This window comes from Eutrigla gurnardus (assembly GCF_963514095.1).
Source record: "Eutrigla gurnardus genome assembly, chromosome: 5".
Lineage (NCBI taxonomy): Eukaryota > Metazoa > Chordata > Actinopteri > Perciformes > Triglidae > Eutrigla > Eutrigla gurnardus.
This window is the reverse complement of record NC_139919.1, coordinates 4,842,919-4,863,511: the sequence shown is the minus strand read 5'-3', so window position 1 is coordinate 4,863,511 and position 20,593 is coordinate 4,842,919. Positions and strand designations below refer to the sequence as shown.

The 20,593-nt window shown below is 40.5% G+C and overlaps 1 protein-coding gene across 1 annotated transcript in view; it reads left to right on the top strand.

The window, feature by feature from the left end:
- Window positions 1-20,306, top strand: part of slc7a11 (solute carrier family 7 member 11) — a 31,257-nt gene extending 10,951 nt beyond the window's left edge. Inside the window, exons 4-12 of the mRNA XM_084009562.1 lie at window positions 1,404-1,529; window positions 3,089-3,188; window positions 4,259-4,303; window positions 7,361-7,484; window positions 10,549-10,652; window positions 11,373-11,469; window positions 11,679-11,828; window positions 16,190-16,367; window positions 19,870-20,306. Coding sequence (XP_083865688.1) covers window positions 1,404-1,529; window positions 3,089-3,188; window positions 4,259-4,303; window positions 7,361-7,484; window positions 10,549-10,652; window positions 11,373-11,469; window positions 11,679-11,828; window positions 16,190-16,367; window positions 19,870-19,925 — 980 coding nt within the window. The 3' untranslated portion in view covers window positions 19,926-20,306. The remainder of the gene's footprint in view (window positions 1-1,403; window positions 1,530-3,088; window positions 3,189-4,258; window positions 4,304-7,360; window positions 7,485-10,548; window positions 10,653-11,372; window positions 11,470-11,678; window positions 11,829-16,189; window positions 16,368-19,869) is intronic.
- Window positions 20,307-20,593: the final 287 nt, after the last annotated feature.

Below are 20,593 nucleotides of genomic sequence, written 5' to 3'. Positions count from 1 at the left end.
TGTGCCATGCCTCCGGGGTGCGCTGCTGCTTTGCGCCGGACCCGGACGCTGTGCCGAGGGCCCGTCACCCTCCTCACATCACCCTCCTCACCGTCACCCTCCTCACATCACCCTCCTCTACGCCCAACGCTGCAGATTCTGGAAGGACAAAAACTATTTAACGTTTTGTTTTATATACAATAAAAGTTTAAAATCTATTCACCCTTATCCCTCTGGTCTCAGTCGCGTCTGTGTCTCCCTCCTTTTCGGACACAATCCCCGTCAAAGTCACATCAAAATCAAACTTCCTCAAATACTCTAGCAATACATTAAATCCATGTTAGGAGCAGAAAGATTTACCTTCAGATCACCGTCCGCTCCGTCCCACTGACGCCGTTGACTGCAGCAGCAATGTGTTGCCACTCGCACTGCGTCTTTTTATTCGTGATCCCGCTGCTGTGACCACTAAATACAATTATTTTCCGGGCCTCCACCTCCCAAACAAGTGTCTCTTTCTCCGTTTCTGAAAAGTTACGTTTCTTCGCTATTTTTCTGACCTGTCGCCGTGATTCACCACACGGAAACGATTGCATGCCGGCTCATTAACATAGTAAAATGTGGGCGTGTACAGGGCGGGATTCAGGTACGCACACTTGTAGGTGATCCTGTGATTTATAAAGGGAACATTGCGTACAGCTTGCGTGCGCACAGTTTTATAAATCAGATTTTTTTTTGGCGCACGCAAACTTTGGCTTTTTGCCGTACGTACACTTTTAGTAAGGATCCCACGCACAGTTTTATAAATGAGGGCCCTGGTCTGTAAAGCATGAGTCTCCAGTCATTGTCCAGATAGTGTGAAGTAATTGTCAGGTATGAATCCGTTGCTCTGGATGTCCAGCTGTCACAAGTAAGGGCGACTCTCTCTGCCGACTTGTGAATGTGAAGTTGCAATGCTATGTTTAACATCTGCATACAGGTTTGGGATTGCCACTTCAATCAGATGTTTGCGTGTCGGTAAAACGTAGCGTGGTTGTAGTATATTAATGAGGCTTCTGAACGCTGTACGGGTGCATATCCTTGCATGAAAGTTGCGACAGTCTTAGTTCATTTTTGGGCACGTGGAGAATTGGCTGCTAACTTAATCCTAAATGCCTTCTCGTCTCAACGTTTTTGCAGATTGCGTATCTGGGTTAATAGACCGATCCTGGGATTTTATAATCGATATTCAAATGAAGTTCAATTTTAATCAGAAAAGTGATTATTTGAAAACAGCCCTAATATATATATATATATATATATATATATATATATATATATACCTGAAATATCAAGGCATTCTGCAAAAAGAAATCGACACAGTATAACTTGGTGAATTGACACTAAGTTCTGTCAGCAGCCTAATTCCTGTCCCCCTTTCTTTGTAGCTTCTGTAATGTACCTGAACAGTATGAGTGTGACATGGACTGCCAGGATTCAAATCTTCCTCACCTTCAGCAAGCTGCTGGCCATCGGCTTCATCATAGTGCCTGGACTATACCAGCTCTTTAAGGGTAAAACACCATCATCTTCACCACCACCATCACCACCATCATAGTATAAAGATAAATGCCTCATTTCCATTGCATGGTACAGCACTCACTATTCTTTGGTTTTACATTTGTATACTTTGTGGATAGTCCCTGAAACCTGGTAGTTTTTTTTGTACAACTTCAGTGGGATACTGCACCCATACTAGAAGGTGGAGTCAAAACACTCCAGACCATTGATTGGTACATGAGAATCACTGAGCTAATGTCAATAGAACCGGGAATCATTTTTTTATTTAATTAGCCCGGATTTTTTTTTAAATGGCAGCAATAAAATTACACTGTTTGGTTCCTGATGGAAGGGTTCAGCGATTGTGGCATTGAAGATGATGTCACAGCAATTTCATGCTGCATCGCTATGGCAATCATTTGAGAATCCTGCCTAGACCTAAGAGGGTCTATCAGCAGTAGAAAAGAACATACAGTATACCATTAGATTAGTCTTTCATTTATTTGATGGGTTTGATGCAATGGTTCCAGATACGTTTGACTCCATAATGGGAAAAAACAACAACAATTGGGTCATGAGGAAGAGCCTGTTGTTCTGCAAATAATAAGGTTGTTGTGATAACAAATGTGAGATACTTGTCCAGAAATCCCACCTGGCGACTCTGAAACCTTTGCCGCATCTGCCTTGACTGGCAGGTTGTCATGTTTTTCAAGAGGTTTGCTGTGTTTCTATTTTATCCTTGTTAGTGCATGAACTTTCTCAGTCTGCTCACAGAATCTTCAGCTGTCACAACTAACATGGCTTCCTTTGTCTCACGAAACCACATGTAGTCCTGTAAATATAACCTTCGAGCCTTGCAGGCCGTGAAACACAGCTGTTCACAGGCAGCAACAAGTCTGGCATTTCACAATGTCTTCCTGCTTCACAGCGCACGGAGACAGTCTCCTCTTCAGCAATGAGATATATTATATTATTCAATATATTTATTATTTTTCACATTTCTTGAACTGTAAACCAGCTAAGGTCAATAAGACAACCAGATCCTCCATTACAGCTATTTATCGTCTAACAGCCAGCAGGGAAAGACCAAAGGCAGACAAGCGCAGTTCAAAGATTTGATACAAGCATATCGCAAAAATCTCAGAGTAAAAAATACAGGTAGGTAACAGGCAAAACATACAAAAAGTAGCACAAAGTCCATAGAGGAAAGAAGCAATGAAAGACGAACCAACAAAGGAGGTGAGGAGTTATAGACAGGGTGAGCCTACAGGGCTGACAACAGACAGGTAAAAAGGTTTTAAAAATGGAAAAGAATGGGTAAATTAATAAACTTAAAATATCACTGCTCATCTAGATCACCATAGCTCTGTCCATAATTCTATTTAATGAATGCGGAAAGGGGGAAATTAAAACAGCCACTTCAGTGACAATTTGACACATATACTGTATAAACACAGATCCAATCCTCATCCACCAAGCCTTCATGTCATCCCCACCTCTCTCCCCCTTTCACTCTCACGCTGTCCTATCTCAATAAAGGCAAAAAAAAAACAGTGTGTGGTTGTGTTTGCAGGTGAGACCAGGAACTTTGAGAATGCCTTTGACCTGAGCAACATAAACCTGTCTGGAATGCCACTTGCCTTTTACTCTGGGATGTATGCATATGCTGGGTGGTAGGTATGGTCCTCACACACACACAAGGACACACACGCACAAACACACACATACACGCCTCACACATCATTTTAAAGGTACAATGTACAGCATTTAGAGGGATATATTTGGCAGAGATGGAAATTCATTCATGCTTCACAAGCTTTACCCAGTTGTCAAGGCTGCCATTCTATGGCGGCACAAATTGTCTCGAAAGTCCATACTAATCCACCATTGCTGACCAAATAGATGTGCCGCCAATGCATCACCTTAAAACTCACAGATTTGCATAGAATGAAGAAAAAAAAAGGCCATTCATTTTGGTCCTAGATGCATTTAAACAAATTCCTCACATTTCAGGCATATCTTCAGCACAGTATTTGAGCCACTCCTTCTACATTGGTGAAGCATCCACAGCAGCCTAACTGGGCATCACAGAGAAAAACCCCACAAGGAAAATGAGGGAGGGGAGAGTTGCCAGAGCCCCTGTGCACGGAGGGCCTGGAATGTTTTGCATAGGAATGCTAGTCCTCATCTATAAATTATTTCATAGCCGCAAACCTTAAATTCAAACAATATTATAATGCATGGCGGCCTTTCCTGATCTTTCCATGTTTTGGTGGAGCTGTTGTATTAGCATGCACCTAGCACTCTCAGATGTTGTTGTCAACGGCTGTAGCAATAGTGAATGTCGTTTGAGTGTGTTGTGATTGTCTGCATTGTAGTCGGCCGTATGGTGTTATGCTTTTTATGTCAACACTTGGGTGGGGTTGGTGTTGTTGGGTTTGAATATAGGGCTGGTGTGTTCCAAACACCTGGGCCGTTTTATTTCAGTCGGTCACTGCTGGTGAGCGTAATCAGAGAATGAAAGCAGAAAACTCAATAAACTAACAAAAACAAGAATACTAGAGAGCACAATACAGAGGCTGCCGCCATCTTGGATCATAATGCTGCCAAATCTAACACACCTAAATGGTGTCAGTTTATTGCATATAATTGTGTTTGTCTTCACTTCAGTTATATGTGCATTGCACATGATTTACAATGAATCCATCACTGGAGGTTATACAACAACTGTTTCCTTTTGCAGGTTCTACTTGAACTTTGTGACAGAGGAGGTAGAAAACCCTGAGCGGTAAGTTTAAGTTTAGTTTTAGTGTGTTGAAACCATTTTGCACAAGTTACTCATTTAAATCATAATTATGAGATATCATGCATTTTCATTGAGAATTATGCCGATGATATGTTGAGTTTTAGTTGTTTTGTTATTATAATTATGATGCTTTTTAATATTGAAACACAAGCAGACAGATGTTCACAGGAATGGAAGGGGGAAACAATATCAACCTCACAACTATGAATCAATTCATACAGAAAATAGTAATTCTTTGTTTGGAGCTGAAATCATTCATTGGCTGTCTATCCTGAACCTGAACAGTTTTGATGTACCGACAGCTATTTGAAAATATTTTCTTCAGAAGTTGCACACAAAATAAATTACACCATATCACTGGGAAACCTACTGAAATCAGTGACCCACAGAGTTATCTCCAGCACTGCAGGTCTCAGTACAGAGCCTTTTAGCATTTTCTTCTGCTCATTGTTTTTGGTGTTTTTATGAATGGGATTTTCACCAGAAGCAGGCAGCTGTTTTTAGGGAAAACCCACAGTGATTGACTAGTTGGTAAACAGTGAAGCCTTTAGCTGCTCAAGAGACATGTTTTCTCTGCAGTTGGTGGAGACCAAACACAAAGCTAAATAGAAAGAATATCTTCTCTCCTGTCAACAAATTACAGAAGTACCAAAAACAAGCACAAAAACACATCAATGAGCCAAGCTGTTGCACTGAGTGGCATGTTTGTTAAAGACTACAGTCACCAGGTGTATTAGGACATTTCTGAACCTTTTTGAAAGTCGTCTTTAGGAGAAATAAATGGGCTTGGAGATGAACGCCACAGAGAGCAAAGTGAGAAAGTATTGAGAGACTAACAAGTTTGAGTATTATAATGTATTCTAAATAATTATTTGAGAATTCTAAATATGTCCTCTTGAAATCTGTTGATTCTGTGTGTAACCCTAGGTTACACTGAGAAACGGTCAAATACCAGACAACACCACCTAAGGCCTTACACCCTAAGACTTAAGAGTTCACAGCCTATTCGGGTTTCCCCACACTTTGTTCACTTGTATAGACAAGACAGAGACAGGTGTTCCATTTGACTGGGCAATATTTATTGGTATTGAGCAAATGGCTATAAAAATTGGAAACAACAATTCCTTGGATATAAAAAATGTAAATACGTTTTATTACAAAAACAGAGAATGATAAAAACACGCACAAGCCACGAATAGGGAGAAAGGCCGTAAATAGCAAGCCGAGGGTACTGGCGGCACTAAAACAGCAGCAATAGGCAATTTAATATTGGGATCAATGAGTGTAGTTACCTGGCGTACTGGGAGAGAGAGAGAGCGTTGGTTTCTTTGTTTCCTTCTTTTGACAAATGTACTTATTGTAAGTCGCTTTGGACAAAAGCGTCTGCTAAATGACCTAAATGTAAATGTAAATGCGTTCCACACAGCAACCACTCCGAGTGCTCCTATATCTACGAGGGTCAAACACACGCAAAAAGGCGTAGGCTGCACAGCAAACCGCAATAAAATAAAGTGAAAGTGCTCATTAGCCTTACGCTTAGTCCACCGCAAATATTGTGAAGGGAAAAAGGAAGCACCCAACACCCCCAATACACTGGAACCACGTTCACTGGCTTCTGTTAATAGAAAGAAGAACAAGGTCAATAAGCTACTTTAAGTTTAAGCTAGTATAATGGCCAGTACCCCGAAGCAGAGCTTAGTAGGAAAAGCAGCTAGGATCAGATGAGCGACAAGCCATCAAACATTGCCTAATCCAGCACCTTAAGGTCACAAAAAAAACAACGAAAACAAAAATACCTACAACAGCTTTAACCTGCAAGCGAAAGGCAAGCGAAACAAATGCATAAAATTAGCCCTAGGCAAAACAGCAATGGTAGACTCCTGCAAATACATACATAAAATTAGTAATGGTATTAAACCATATAAAATCCCAACAATAAACTGTACCAGCAGTAAATGCAACATACCTGTAACATAGCACACACACGTAGACTAAACATACCCGTTGCCCTCAGACACAGCGTGAATCGTAATCACTGTTCATCACACATACCCGCACCGTAGCCCACTCACAGGAGAAAGGATACCTGGCGACTCGCCAGGATCCCCATATATTCTCCGCAATTGGATGTCGGAGTGAACAGAGAGCAAACGTCCCACGAGCTTCCTTCCTGGTCTTATACTCGTTATTAGCGTGATTGCGAACTCAAAACAGCTGTGTAATGAATGGACTCGCGTTCCCGCTAGCAGCCGTTGCTAATGTAAACAGTTACCCAGGAAGTAACCCGGAAGTACTGTCGTCAATGACCCACTGGTTTAATGTTCATCTATTGCAACACTGGGCGCGTTTCGGATCGCATGCATTTGCGCCGATGCATGCACGAGACTTGAGAGGATCCGCCGGAACTCGTCATAAACACGCCAAGTTCTCACCACGTCAAGTCGGACACAGGTGCACTTCACGGACCTTTTTTTTTTTTTTTTTTTTTAAACTTTATTAATAATTGTATACATAACAAAAACTATCGCGCCAGGGGAAACTTCACGGACTTTGCACAAAGAATATGGCCTGCCCAGTGGCGCTGGCTTTCTTCGTCGCTGACAAACTCGAGCCGAGGCATTTGAAGTCCCGTTGTTGACGGAGGCTGAGGAATTTTCTCACGTGGGAAATACCACGTGATAATTCTAACCAACTAGGGCAACGTTGAGGGGAGTGTCTTATGTCCGCACTTATTTCAGACCATCTGCAGAGAAAAGCATGCGAAGGGAGGTACCCTGGAGATACCGCGAGTTTTTAAAGTCATGTGACATGTCGCAAAGGGAAGTTATCACCAGCATTTGTGACGTTTTTTTCCCAGAATGCCTTGTTTTGCGAGGCAAATGCATGCGCATGCTTGATTCGAAACAAGCCTACTGTTAATCATTTGAGTAAGGTACAGAAATAGTGAAAGATAGAAGTCATAATAGAGGTGAAGTAAAAGTGATGACACACAAGTCAGTGACAGTGAACATTTTCTAATATTATGCCTCCTGCCACCAGGACTGTGCCATTAGCTATCTGTATCTCCATGGCAATTGTGACTTTCTGCTATGTTCTGGCCAATGTGGCGTACTACGCTGTGATGTCAGCAGAGGAGCTCCTGGCTTCGGAGGCAGTCGCTGTGGTAAGTAATACTAATGTGTCTACCTCATGCAACTCTTGCTTCAACATTTAAATTGCAACAATTGCTTATTAACTAATGTTCTCACCCCTCTGCTTTTACCTATGAACCCACCCAATCATTACAAAGCTGTGATTTGTCTGCTAAAAACCAAGTACCGAGTAGAACACTTTAAAATTTGGCAAAGACCAAGGCCGAGAAAGCAGACTCAGGTTTAATGATGAAATTAAACATACTCAAAACATTCCAAAAAACATGCAACAAAAAGGGAAGAGTCCAAAAATCAAAGCAGGCAAAAATCCACAAAACACAAGAACAGGGAATACAGGCTGGAACACGATTAAAGTAGACCAAGGTTGCAGTCGAATAGTCAAAAAATTAGGTCCTAACTCCTATTCCTTGACCTCTGGGGAAAACGTCACGGGGTTAAGGAAAGGCGATAGGAGAACTCAAAAGGATTTAGGAAAAGTCGACCGCGGTGCTCAGAGAATCCGACCGGATTTTCACTAAGCTACGTCATTATAATGCTGCTGATGAGTGCCAGCTGATGATCGGCACTGGTGAGTGACGTGGGTCGACGGTGGAGAAACTACAATAATGGACTACAAAAAGAATCGTCCACTTCTCCCCATGTTGTTGGTTTTATAAGCAGCTGGTTCACTGACCGGCTTCAATTCAGCAGCTCCTCCTTCCTGTTTGACCGTTTGCTGTATTTACATTTCATTCAAAGAGTTAAGAAGAGAAAACACACAGACTAAATACTCCAGGGACTGATTGGGAACAAGGCACAGGTGGGCCAACATGAGGGCAGGCTGAAGGGGGATTGGAGAGAGACAAGAGGCAAGCCTGATGAGACAATGAGACACAGCTGATACACAAAAAAGGAGGGAAACTGAACCTCCAGGAAGTAAAGTACAACACAAGACAGAAGGACTACAAAATAAAACAGGAAATAAACAAAACCAAACCCAAGATCATCATCAAGTACTATATTGGCAAAATCTTGCAGGATAGATCTCCAAGCACTTTGTTACGTTACTGTATAGGCAACTGGAGTTGCTTTCAGTTTTTGAAGACGTTTCGCCTCTCTATCCTCTATTTTAGCCTCCTCTATTTTTCTGTCATATTTCAATGGGTAGAATCTGTGAACCTTGGGTTTATGCCAGATTGTATGAACATTTTCTTGAATGCTTTCAATGCCTCACTGCTCTAGTAGGAATATTTAACATGTTTCAATAAAAAGCATACTGAAGTGTGTTGCATCCAGTGACGTTTTCAGGCCTGTTTTAGGGGAACAGGAGCTCCCCTAAATTGTTCCCAAGACCCCCCAACCCAAATAATTTGTCTGTTTTCTTTTAGTCTTTATTTTCAGAATAATATCATACTAATGAAAGGGTATAGAGTTTTAGGATCATAGAACCATAGTCTGTGGTAGAAAATACTTTAGAAATAAGCATTTCTGTAAATCCTATTTGTTTTTTATGTTTTTTTTTTACGGACACTGTTTCCTCATTTAGCTGGAATGAATACAGAATAAATACACACAAAATACAGTGTTTTGGGTAAAGTTCACATTGATGTTGTCAGATTTCACAGTGACCTTTAAAACCAGTCTTGGTTTATTCTACTGTATACTTTATGACAGAAACATGACTGAGCAGAATCCCACTCTGATTGAACCAATCTACAGGACAGTAACTGGTGTAATTAAAGTACATTCATAGACCTGCAGCTTATCTAATGGAGAGAGGAATTAAATACGCTATCACTTTAACACACATTTACATCATCAGGTTCTAAGCATGCAGCTTTAATGAGTCTAAAAGTTAACATGACAGTAACTCTTGTTCAACACAAGAGAATGGAAGAAGAATAATGTCATGTAATGTTGCTTTTAACTTGTTACTAGCTGGACTTCTTCACTGGTTGTTGTGTCGTTCTACTACAGTACTACAAAAGATGAAAGCACAAAGATTTTGTTTGCTTCTCCTGGGGGCTAAGCCCCCCTGTCTTTAAATCCTAGTGACGTCTCTGGTTGCATCATTGTGTTATGTTGGCTTAGAAAGTATCTTAAGCGACAACATTGTTTCATTATTAATTTGTTAATTTACACGCGTACAAGGCAACTTCAGATTTAGGTTATTCTTTATAGCCCTTGCTTGTCCATACAAGCATGGACTGTGATTAATCAGCGCTGAATAGCTTCATAAATAATAAGTAGCTTTTGCTCCCATTTCTGCATGACCCATTTATGACTATTACTGCCAGAAGCCCTGTCAACTGCTGTGATTCATCTAAACAGCATGGGTTAATAAAATAAAATACACGTGTGTCTTTTCAAAATAAAACTTCAGCAAAAAAAACACTGAGTTAGGTGTAGGCAAAGATTATCGTTGACTTAAATTCATTGACAAACGACACGTGTGAACTGCAAGTGACTCGTGCCAACTGACAGAAATGAGCAACGATCTCCTGCATGAAAGTGTGTGTTATGTCTGTGTTTGTTCGACCCGTAATGAGTGTCGGTGTCCGACTCCAAGGAGCACTGACCAAGCTGCACTATTTGACAGCTGGGCAGTGAGAACAGGTTGAGTGTGTTGTACAGAGTTGGAGTCTGAACATAGGAGGCTGGAAGAAAAGGGAAACAGTGAATAAGAGATGCTTGTTTATTTGATCTGAACGTGAACAAAAATATATAAAGTCAGTTTGTGGTTTTACTGGGAGCTTCATGTTTGAGCCTTGCCTTGACAAAATGGCTACTAAAAACCTAACTAATTTTCATTTTATTGCAGACAGGAAGCAAAAGGTATATTTCTCAAGTTTGAACTCCTCCTTTCATAAAAATATTCTGTGACTCAGGGGCCTGAAAGTGACAAAAAAGCATCAAGGGTTCTCAACCGATAAGATCTAGTGAACCATGTTGTATATCCTCATGTGAAATGAGGATGTAGCTTGTCATGAATTGGTGAGCAGATTCACTGCTGAGATACGCTGGTCACTTAGTACATTCTTAAAGTAACAAAACCTCTTGGTCACTTTGCTCTCTGTCTCTGTTTGTCCCTGTCAGACTTTTGCAGAGAAGCTGATGGGGAACTTCTCCATCGTGGTGCCGGTGTTTGTGGCCTTGTCCTGCTTCGGCTCCATGAATGGCTGCATCTTTGCCTTGTCAAGGTATTTATTTTCTATAGTACAGATTCACTAAAGAGCCATATAGCACTGATGCTTTGTTCAGTTGTAGAATAATGATGTGTTTGAGGTAGTAAAATCTACTGTATTTCCCAAATAGAAGTGGAAATACTGTTCAATTCAATTAAATAAAAAAAAAATGTGTTTGTCCCCAGGGGGCAATTTATTGATTATTCAGTTATAATGCCAAGTCCGTTTTACAGATGGTTGTGTCACAGATTCAGTGTTTAAATGTGGATCCAAATGCAGAAATGAGGGAGGTGGGTTAAATTGAACAAAAAAGAAAAGAAAAAAACAGCCTTAGGAGTCAAAATTGACAAGATCCAAAAACTGGGGGAGAAGGCTGAGGAAAACAAAGAACAAACCAGTATGCAATGAGGAACAAACATAGACGCCAGTAAACATCAGGAACATGGACGCTGGACTAAGGCAGACAACCTGACAGACTAAACACACACACACACACACGCACACACACACACACACACACACACACACACACAGACACAACACTAATGAGACAACAAGACACAGGTGTGCAGACATGAGGGCGGGCTGGAAACGCATCGGAGGAAACAAAGGGAGCAGAGGAACGCTGAAGAGACTTAAAACCGTGACAGGTTGTTTGATGAATGTGGGCTTTTCAAACATGCAATGATCTCACATTGTGTAATAATTGGGTATATGTATGTGTGTGTTCACTAGAATGTTCTATGTGGCATCACGTGAAGGACAACTCCCGGAGGTTTTGTCTATGATCCACGTCCACAGACACACTCCACTGGCTGCTGTGCTCATACTGGTCAGTTTACTGCAATAGGAACAATAATGATGGCAACCAATAACTTTATGTCAGACAAAATTAAATATCAGTAATAGATCCATTGAAATAGCGATACTTGAACAAATAAAAAGCAATTTGCCTCCAACTATAATATTTAAGGAAACATCAATACTAATGTTGCACATTGCATGTCAATTAACATTGTGTGTGTGTGTGTGTGTGTATAGTACCCTATGACCATACTCCAGGTCTTTGTTGGAGACATCTACAGCCTGTTGAACTTCATGAGCTTCCTGCGGTGGCTGTTCATCGGTGTGGTGGTGCTGGGTTTAATCTATCTCCGATATACAAAACCTGATCTGCCCCGCCCCTTTAAGGTAAGGGTTCCCACACCTGGAAACACCTGTATCTGTATTTAAGGGAGCTACCAGTGTTACTCAATGTAATTTTCCATTGACAACATCGGCCACCTAGCTTACATAAACCTTGACCATGTTTCCCAAAATTGAATAATTTCAAAATAATTTTTTTAGATATTGTGGGATAGTTTTGTTCATATTCAATAAATGTTACAGAATGTTCCTGAAAATGTTTGTGAACTCACCTCGTCGTTGAAATCCACCTTCTTGCTCAAATTTTAAATTCAGTTCTTGTGAGAAACAATTCCAGGCGTAGTAACATTCCTCTCAACGGCCCTCTCGGTTCTGCTGTGGCTGACAGCTCAGTGGGCGGAGCCAAAGTATGAAGGAGGTCAACGACTGGCTGAAAGTTACACCGCAGACTTGTGTAACCAGAACCTGCTTCTAGCCTTGGACCCAGACGTGATTTTACATCAATGCGCACATTTTATTGGATTTTATTAGAGTAATACAGTAAACAATGCAATGATTTTCACAAGGTTGAGTTGGACCTACTGTACATTTAGCACTTTTCTAGCCTTTTCGACCTCAAGGTGCTTTATGCTACGCCAGAGTATGAAAAAGTTTTGCTGATTTTTTATAAATGCTTGTTTTATCATGTCAACACTTGTCAACCTGATAATAGAAGCATTTCTAAAAAAAAAATTAAGCGAAACTTTTTCATACTCTCGCGTGAAGCTGGGTAAACACCGACTGCCATTAAACACCAACGAGGAAGAAGAAGAAGCTGGGTAAACATGGAAGTGCCGTCTACGCAACAGCGGTAGCTTTAGCAGTAGAAGCTATCAGGCAAGTGTTCTTTTAAATAAACTCCTGATGTACTTACAAACTTTAAAATGCCTCGTTTTGTGAGTACAGACCCTATGTGTACTACTGCAGAAGTTTGGTAACATTCCATGCATTATTAGTGGGGAAATTTACGAGATATACACTATGGGTCTGCTAAATGTTAGGTCTCTTAATAACAAATCATTTTAGTCAATGATTTTATTACCACTTCTAAACTTGATTTTATGTTTTTAACTGAAACATGGCTAGCACAAAATAACAGTGCAAGCATTCTGATCGAGACAGCACCCCCCAACTATAATTTTATTGATGTTTGTAGATCTGGGAAAAGAGGTGGAGGGGTTGCTGCTATATTTAAAAATAGATTTCAGGGGAAACAGATGTCACTTGGTGTTTTTCCATCATTCGAATATCTTTGTGCTGTGTTGAAATGCTCTCCCAGAGTTCTCCTGTTAATTATTTACAGGCCACCTAAATATTCGTCAAATTTTTTCGATGATTTTATTGAATTATTGTCTAGCATCTCCACTGATTTTGACTGCCTAGTTATAACTGGTGACTTTAATTTTCATATTGATGATTTGAATGACAAGGGTGCAAAAGAAATTTTTAATATTCTAGACACATTTGACCTTTCTCAACATGTGAAAGAGGCTACTCATTGTAAGGGACACACCCTGGACCTGATTATCACAAAAGGTCTCCATGTTTCTGATGTTTTTGTGACTGATCCTTCATTGTCTGATCACTTCTGTGTTTTCTTTAATATTTCTTTCATTCCTGACACACAAACAGAATCAAATAAGGTCAAAAAGCGGTACATCAATGAACATGCCAATGTACTCTTTAAAAATGCCATCTCCTCGTTACCACCTCTAAACCCATGTCATGCTGATGATCTTGTAAACATCTTTAATTCCAAAATTCTGAATGTCATAGATGTCATTGCACCTGCTACGGTTAAAACAATTTCTGGTAAGCAAAAGGCACCCTGGAGAAAAGCTGCTGTTGTGACAGCCCAGAGAAGAGAGTGCAGGAAGGCTGAACGAATCTGGCGGAGTACTAAACTTCATATTCACCATGACATCTATAAAGAGAGCCTCCGGGCCTACAATTTAGTCTTAAAAAGTGCGAGAGAAACATACTTCTCCAATATCATAAACAACAACACTAATAAGGCGAAAACCCTATTTGCAACTGTTGACAGACTGACCAACCCCCCAACACAAATACCAGCTAAACTCCACTCCACACAGAAATGCAATGAGTTTGCATTCTTTTATACTAATAAAATTGAAGGCATCAGACGCGCCATCAATATCTCAAACAAAAAAGTTGGATCACCACCCTGTTCAGGCAAAAGTAACACAGCAATGATGGCAAGCTTTAATGCCATAGACTCTAAAACTCTAGTGGAAACGGTGACAAATCTAAAATCATCCACCTGCTGCCTTGATGCTTTACCTACCAACTTTTTTAAGAATGTTTTTGACTGCCTATCAATAGACGTATTGCAAATAGTTAATAACTCCATTCAATCAGGCAATTTCCCAAAGGCCTTCAAAACTGCAGTCATTAAACCTCTTCTAAAAAAGCGGAGCCTAGATGCCTCTATTATCAACAACTACAGACCAATTTCAAATCTACCCTTCATAAGTAAAATAATTGAGAAAGTTGTCCTCCAACAACTTAATCACTTCCTGGCTTCAACTGGCTGCCACAACAACTTCCAGTCAGGATTTCGACCTTTTCATAGCACCGAGACGGCCCTTATTAAAGTTGTAAATGACATCCGTCTTAACACAGACTCTGGCAAAACTTCAATATCAATGCTATTAGACCTCAATGCTGCATTTGACACTGTCGACCACTCAATACTCCTGGACAGGTTGGAAAACTGGGTGGGGCTCTCAGGCACAGTCTTAAACTGGTTCAAGTCATATCTACAAGATAGGAACTATTTTGTTTCCATTGGCGACTTTGTATCAGAACCTACCAATGTAACGTGTGGAGTCCCCCAAGGTTCAATCTTGGGGCCGACTTTATTCAACATCTACATGCTCCCACTAGGACAAATCATGCAAAATAATAACATTGACCACCATTGCTATGCCGATGACACCCAAATCTATGTAGCACTATCACCAAACGACTATCGCCCCATAGATCTTCTGTGCCAGTGCATTGAGCAAGTCAAAGACTGGATGTGCCAAAACTTCCTACAACTAAATGAGGATAAAACTGAGATAATTGTTTTTGGTGCTAAAAAAGAAAGGTTCAAAGTAATTCAACACCTTCACTCTCTGTCCCTGAAAACCTCAAACAAAGCCAGAAATCTTGGGGTTATTATGGATTCTGATTTACATTTCGACAGTCACGTTAAATCAGTAACAAAATCAGCCTACTATCACCTAAAAAATGTAGCAAGACTTAGAGGGCTCATGTCAGCTCAAGACTTAGAAAAACTTGTACATGCCTTTATTACTAGTAGGCTAGACTACTGTAATGGTCTCCTTGCAGGTCTTCCGAAAAAAACTGTCAGGCAGCTACAGCTTGTTCAGAATGCTGCTGCTAGAGTTCTTACAAAGACCAAAAAAAGTGAGCACATTACACCAATTCTTAAATCCTTACATTGGCTCCCTGTATGTCAGAGGATTGATTTCAAAATCCTCCTGCTCACATATAAATCACTACATGGTCTAGGACCGAAGTATATCACTGATATGCTCCCACTACATAAGACTTCTAGACCACTAAGATCTTCTGAGACCAATCTGTTAGTGATTCCCAGAGTAAACAACAATCACGGGAGAGCATCATTTAGTCACTATGCAACAAATGGCTGGAATAAACTTCCTGAAGATGTTAGACTTGCCCCAACTCTGACCACTTTTAAAACTAGACTGAAAACTTTTATGTTCACCATAGCTTTCTGCTAAATCTTTTAATGTCTGCACTGTTTTTAATTATTGCAAATATGTTCTTATTCTCTTTTCTTTCTGTAATGCATTTTTAATTTTTTTTTTTTTTTTTTTTAATTCTTCAATTTTTTTTTCTTTTTCTTCTCACTTTGTCTTATGATGTGAAGCACTTTGAGTCTGCCTTGTGTATGAAATGTGCTATACAAATAAAGTTGCCTTGCCTTGCCTTGCCTATGTACCATCGCGCTATTACTAAGCCATTCCGCTGATCGCCCTATCTTGACCAATGCTGACCATCGCTAAAAATGCTTCCGAGGGGGTATTTGGCTGGATGTCATGGTGCAAATTACCTAGGATGCATTTTACTCCGAACCATCACTTTAAGGCAGATAGGCTGAGAACTACGAAAGTAATAAATACCCTGACTGGTATGGTCCTACCTGAATCTGTGCCACTATATCTACCAAAATACAGTACATTCCACAGTAACTTTTGGCAGCTATGTTTTAGCTTGCTGAGACAATCTTGAGTTAAGTTTAAAGGGAACATGTGAAATAGTTGAACATGCATGTCTTTGTGCTTCTGACATCTCTTCTGACTGGTCCACAGGTCCCGCTCTTCATCCCAGTGGTCTTCTGCCTCACATGTTTCTTCATGGTCTTTCTGTCTCTGTACTCGGACCCGATCAACACAGGGATTGGATTTGCCATTTCCCTCACTGGCATCCCCGCCTACTATATCTTCATTTACTTCACTCACAGACCAAAGTGGTTTCAGAGGGCTTTAGGTAAGTCATTGCCAATACAATGGTCACATTCAGTAGAACATATGATGTCAATAAATCGATAATTTTTTGGATCATTATGTAGCTCAGAGTTAAAGGAACATTCCTCTAATTTTCAGCAGTTAATTTACTCGTCATGGTGTAAACCATACAGCTGTAGAATGTCTTCCGTGGTTGACAGCGAATACTTGATAGATAGAAAACTAGTGCATGGTTGCTACTTAGTTGCATTATGGGAATGGTAGGAACCAGTGTTGAAGTGAAGATTGATTCATAACAGGGACTAAAAGTCAGGATACCTTGATGTCTACTCCACTGATTTTGACCACTTTATTTTTTTCACGTCTCCTGCGTCACGCTGAAATTGTGCAATGCAAAAAGTTACTGCACTATATTTTAGTAAGAAGTTATATTTATTTAGAATATTATTTTTTATTAAAAAATGGCGACATAGAGATCAAACCCCTTTCTAACACCTGAAGCTCATACTGTAAGCTACCCTCTAACAAATCATGCATTATATCAACATTGTAATTGTCTATTTATTCCCATTCCTATTTATTCTTTCAGTACGTTGCACTAAAATATTCAGTAAAACCTAACAAGCCATTGAAAGCAACATTATCTCCTGTGACTTCAATTACAGAGACAAACAATGGTAAAGTATTTCATGAAAACGATATGTATTTAAATGTGCAGAAAAAAATGTAGAAGATGAATACTCTTTGGTACAGATTTCCCAACCATGCAGACTGGAGAGAGTTGGCAAAAAGTATTTAAGGTTGGTACATGGATAGGCAATCAGTGGAGCAAACCGAACAAAGGCATCAGGGAAAGGCATCAGGCAAAATCAGGTCAAAATGAGGGAACACTACAGATAAGCAACAACGCTGGGAACTTTGGGGAACAAAGAGAATCTGGCAGCGAACTGAGGGGAAGACACAGACTTAAGGCTGAATTATGCTTCTGCGTCGACACAACGCAAGGGGGCTTGCGGACCCCTTACGTCCTTGCGGACCCCCTTACGTCCAACGCAAGGGCCTGACGTGTACCTCCCAAAAATCCTAGACGCGCGTCGAGGCGACGCAACGCCAACGCAACACCAACGCAGCGGCTTTGGCTGTGATTGGTCCGCTAACTACATCCGCTGGAGACCGCTATCCGGTTTCTACTCATAAACACCGCCATTTAAACTTTTAAAATGCTACTTTTATTGTTTTCACCTCGTTTTATTGTTTGCACCTTCTCGCTTTTGCACAAAGAAATAAAACACCAAGTTCTGAAAAATTGTGGACGTTTAAAGCCGGAAAGTAAACAAATACGCTATAACGAAGCTTACGATGATATACGCCAAGAGTCTCGGTCGGTCGGTCAGTCTTTACAAAAACCATAGCGCCCTTTACCGGTGTGGCTTTGAATTGCATTTCGACACGTAAACCCAACGCAGAACCATCACGGTCTCCAAGCAACTGCGTGGCCGTTGCGTTGCCGTTGCGTTATCACTACGCGGAAGCATAATCAGGGCTTTAGGCCTCGTCCACACGTACCAAAGCCATCTTTGCCCTTGGTTTTTCTTGGTGTCGTGTCAAGAAAATCTGCATCCTAATGAATCCATTGTAATGACTCAGCATGCTGTAGTAACGCAGTAGTACATATTCCAGGCCTATATGTGGCGCTGTTTCTGCCCTGCCGCCATCATAAGTGTCGTTCCATTTGTCTGAAAAACATTTTGCTATTTTGCAATATATCATACACCCGTAGTAGTGATGATAATCATAATACAGTTCACAAACAGACACCGGGAACAAGAGGTAGGTCTTCTAGTAGGGAACAGGAAATAACAAAATAAAACAGGAAATGTACACGAGAACACAATAAACCATCCATCCATCCATCCATTTTCTACCGCTTATCCTGTATTCAGGGTTGCGGGGGGCACAATGAACCAATATAATCAAATAACAAGGCTTGAGCAGACATGACAGGTGGGAGGATTTTTTTAAAGTAAAATAAATGCAGCCAAGTGTATGGATCCCCCATTTTGAACCTAGCAGGTTTCAAAGTCATAATAATAGAGCAACATTTGCAGAGCATGCCGATGTTGTGAGAACAGAGGGTTATCTGATTGATTTCAACTTTATGTTGTAATGATCTGACGCTGGCTTTGAGCATCAATGACAGCTTGAACAAACGCTTGTTTGGACCGTGCTTTCAGAAACACCAGATTGCAAGTGAGCAACATTTGATCCACACATGCTATCAACAGATCTGTGTGATAACTGAGGACCTGCAATGTGGAGGCAGAACTTGTTGGCCATCTTGAGCCCCAGCTACACTTTTCTGTGGGCAAATGCATGCTTGTCAGACTGATCTCAAGAAGTAGCGTATATATGACACGCCAACTCGTATGCCACTATGGCGTGTTATCACTACGCACAATCGCCTTTTTGCGTTCATGTGATGGGTCGTTTCGCTAGAGGGCGCTGACAAACACGCGGATGTGATGGGTCGTTTCGCTCGAAATGTACACATACACGCGGATAGCTCGAATTGCGTACAGATAACACGCCACAGGCAGTGGCATGTATATTTACAAAAAGTCATGATGCCACCATGTGCTTGTGATTGGAGGAGAGTAATACCCATGCAGTCCAGTAGAGGGCAGTTCTCCATTGTTCACCAAACTAAACGGAGGCTCAACACACTTTTCTGCTGCAGTCCTGATTCCAAACGGCTCAACAGACCTGAATGTTTGTGTGTTGCAGGTTGAGGCTTTGAGATCAACTGAACATTGTGTGTAGAGTTTTGACAACAAGGTGATGTGTAACTGACATCAGAGTGTAAAGAAGGAACATCAGAGTCTAATGCACATAAGGGAGTGTGAAGTTGTGTCAAATTGGGTCCAGCGATTAGGACATGAAGTGAAGGTTGTGCAAATGTGCAGAATTTGCACTTTTTGTGTGTTAACAATTGTGAAAAACTGTAAATACTCATATTGGTGCTCGGTTTCATAAAGTACTGACATGTAAGTACTTGTACTCTGTCTGATGAAAAGTGATATCTTTGCGTCGTTCCTGGTGCATAAACGCCTTCTGTCATTTATCTTTCTGGTCCCACAGGTTTTGAATCGTTTGACACTCAGCCCTACCAAATATATTGCTGGAATACAAAGCAAAAACAAAAAAAAACTTGACATGAGATCTCCTCTTCTCACATTTTACTGAACATTGGCTGATACTTGAACATCGGTGGCAGAACAATCAGGACCCTATGAAAAAGCATTAAATAATATTTATCAAAATTATATTTTTGGCTGGAAGTTTAGAGGAGATCAGCTACTGTACACTTTTCAATATAACTGGAAAAATGTTTTATTCTTTACAGCTTCCTGATGTTTACTTTTAAAAACAGCATTTTTAAGATATGCTTAACAGGAAGGGTTTCACAGAAATAATTTTATTATGTGGCATTATATGGTTTCCTTGTGTCTTCTCTGTGTCCTCAGACTCCTTCAACAGAACCTTGCAGATCCTCCTGCTCGTTGTCCCCGCTGATCAATAACAGCTCTCAGCATCACCTCCTTGGCCCCTTCAAATCACACAAACACCAATACCGAGTGAACTCTAACTCAGAGAGTAAACCTGCTGTTGTACACTCCAAAACTCATTGAGAACAAAGATTGAATGTGAGTTCATATTGTTTTATTGTCTCTCTCTTGAAATGATTTTGTATCCGCCTGTCATTGTGTTTGTGAGCATTGTGATTATTTATGTAACAGTAACAGTCTCTACAACAGAGGCTGCACTTCTGGTCTAATAGGATTGTATTCATGTCTGATTCTTTGTAGAAAGGTTGAAGTAAAGTCAAAGCACACGCACTCAAATGTGTTATTTATGTAGTTGAGTTCAACCTTTGTTGTTTCCAATAAAAAATAAAATACAATGAGTATCATGTGGTTCTGATTTGGTTCCAGTTGTAACTCTCTGTCTATCCTTTCTTTTCTTGTGTGAAATGTTCAGAACATTCAGTTAACGTCAGCACACTTCTCATTTTAGATACTGCTCAATAATGCACCCCTGAATTAAGAATAGAGTGTATCGGCGACACTTTAAGGTATAAACATGGAGGGACAATTACTCCTTTGCGGAGATGCACAACTACAATTTATTATCTGTGCTGTCAATTTGGGTAACTATATTTGCTCTGCCCAATTTAATCACATTGTCCTG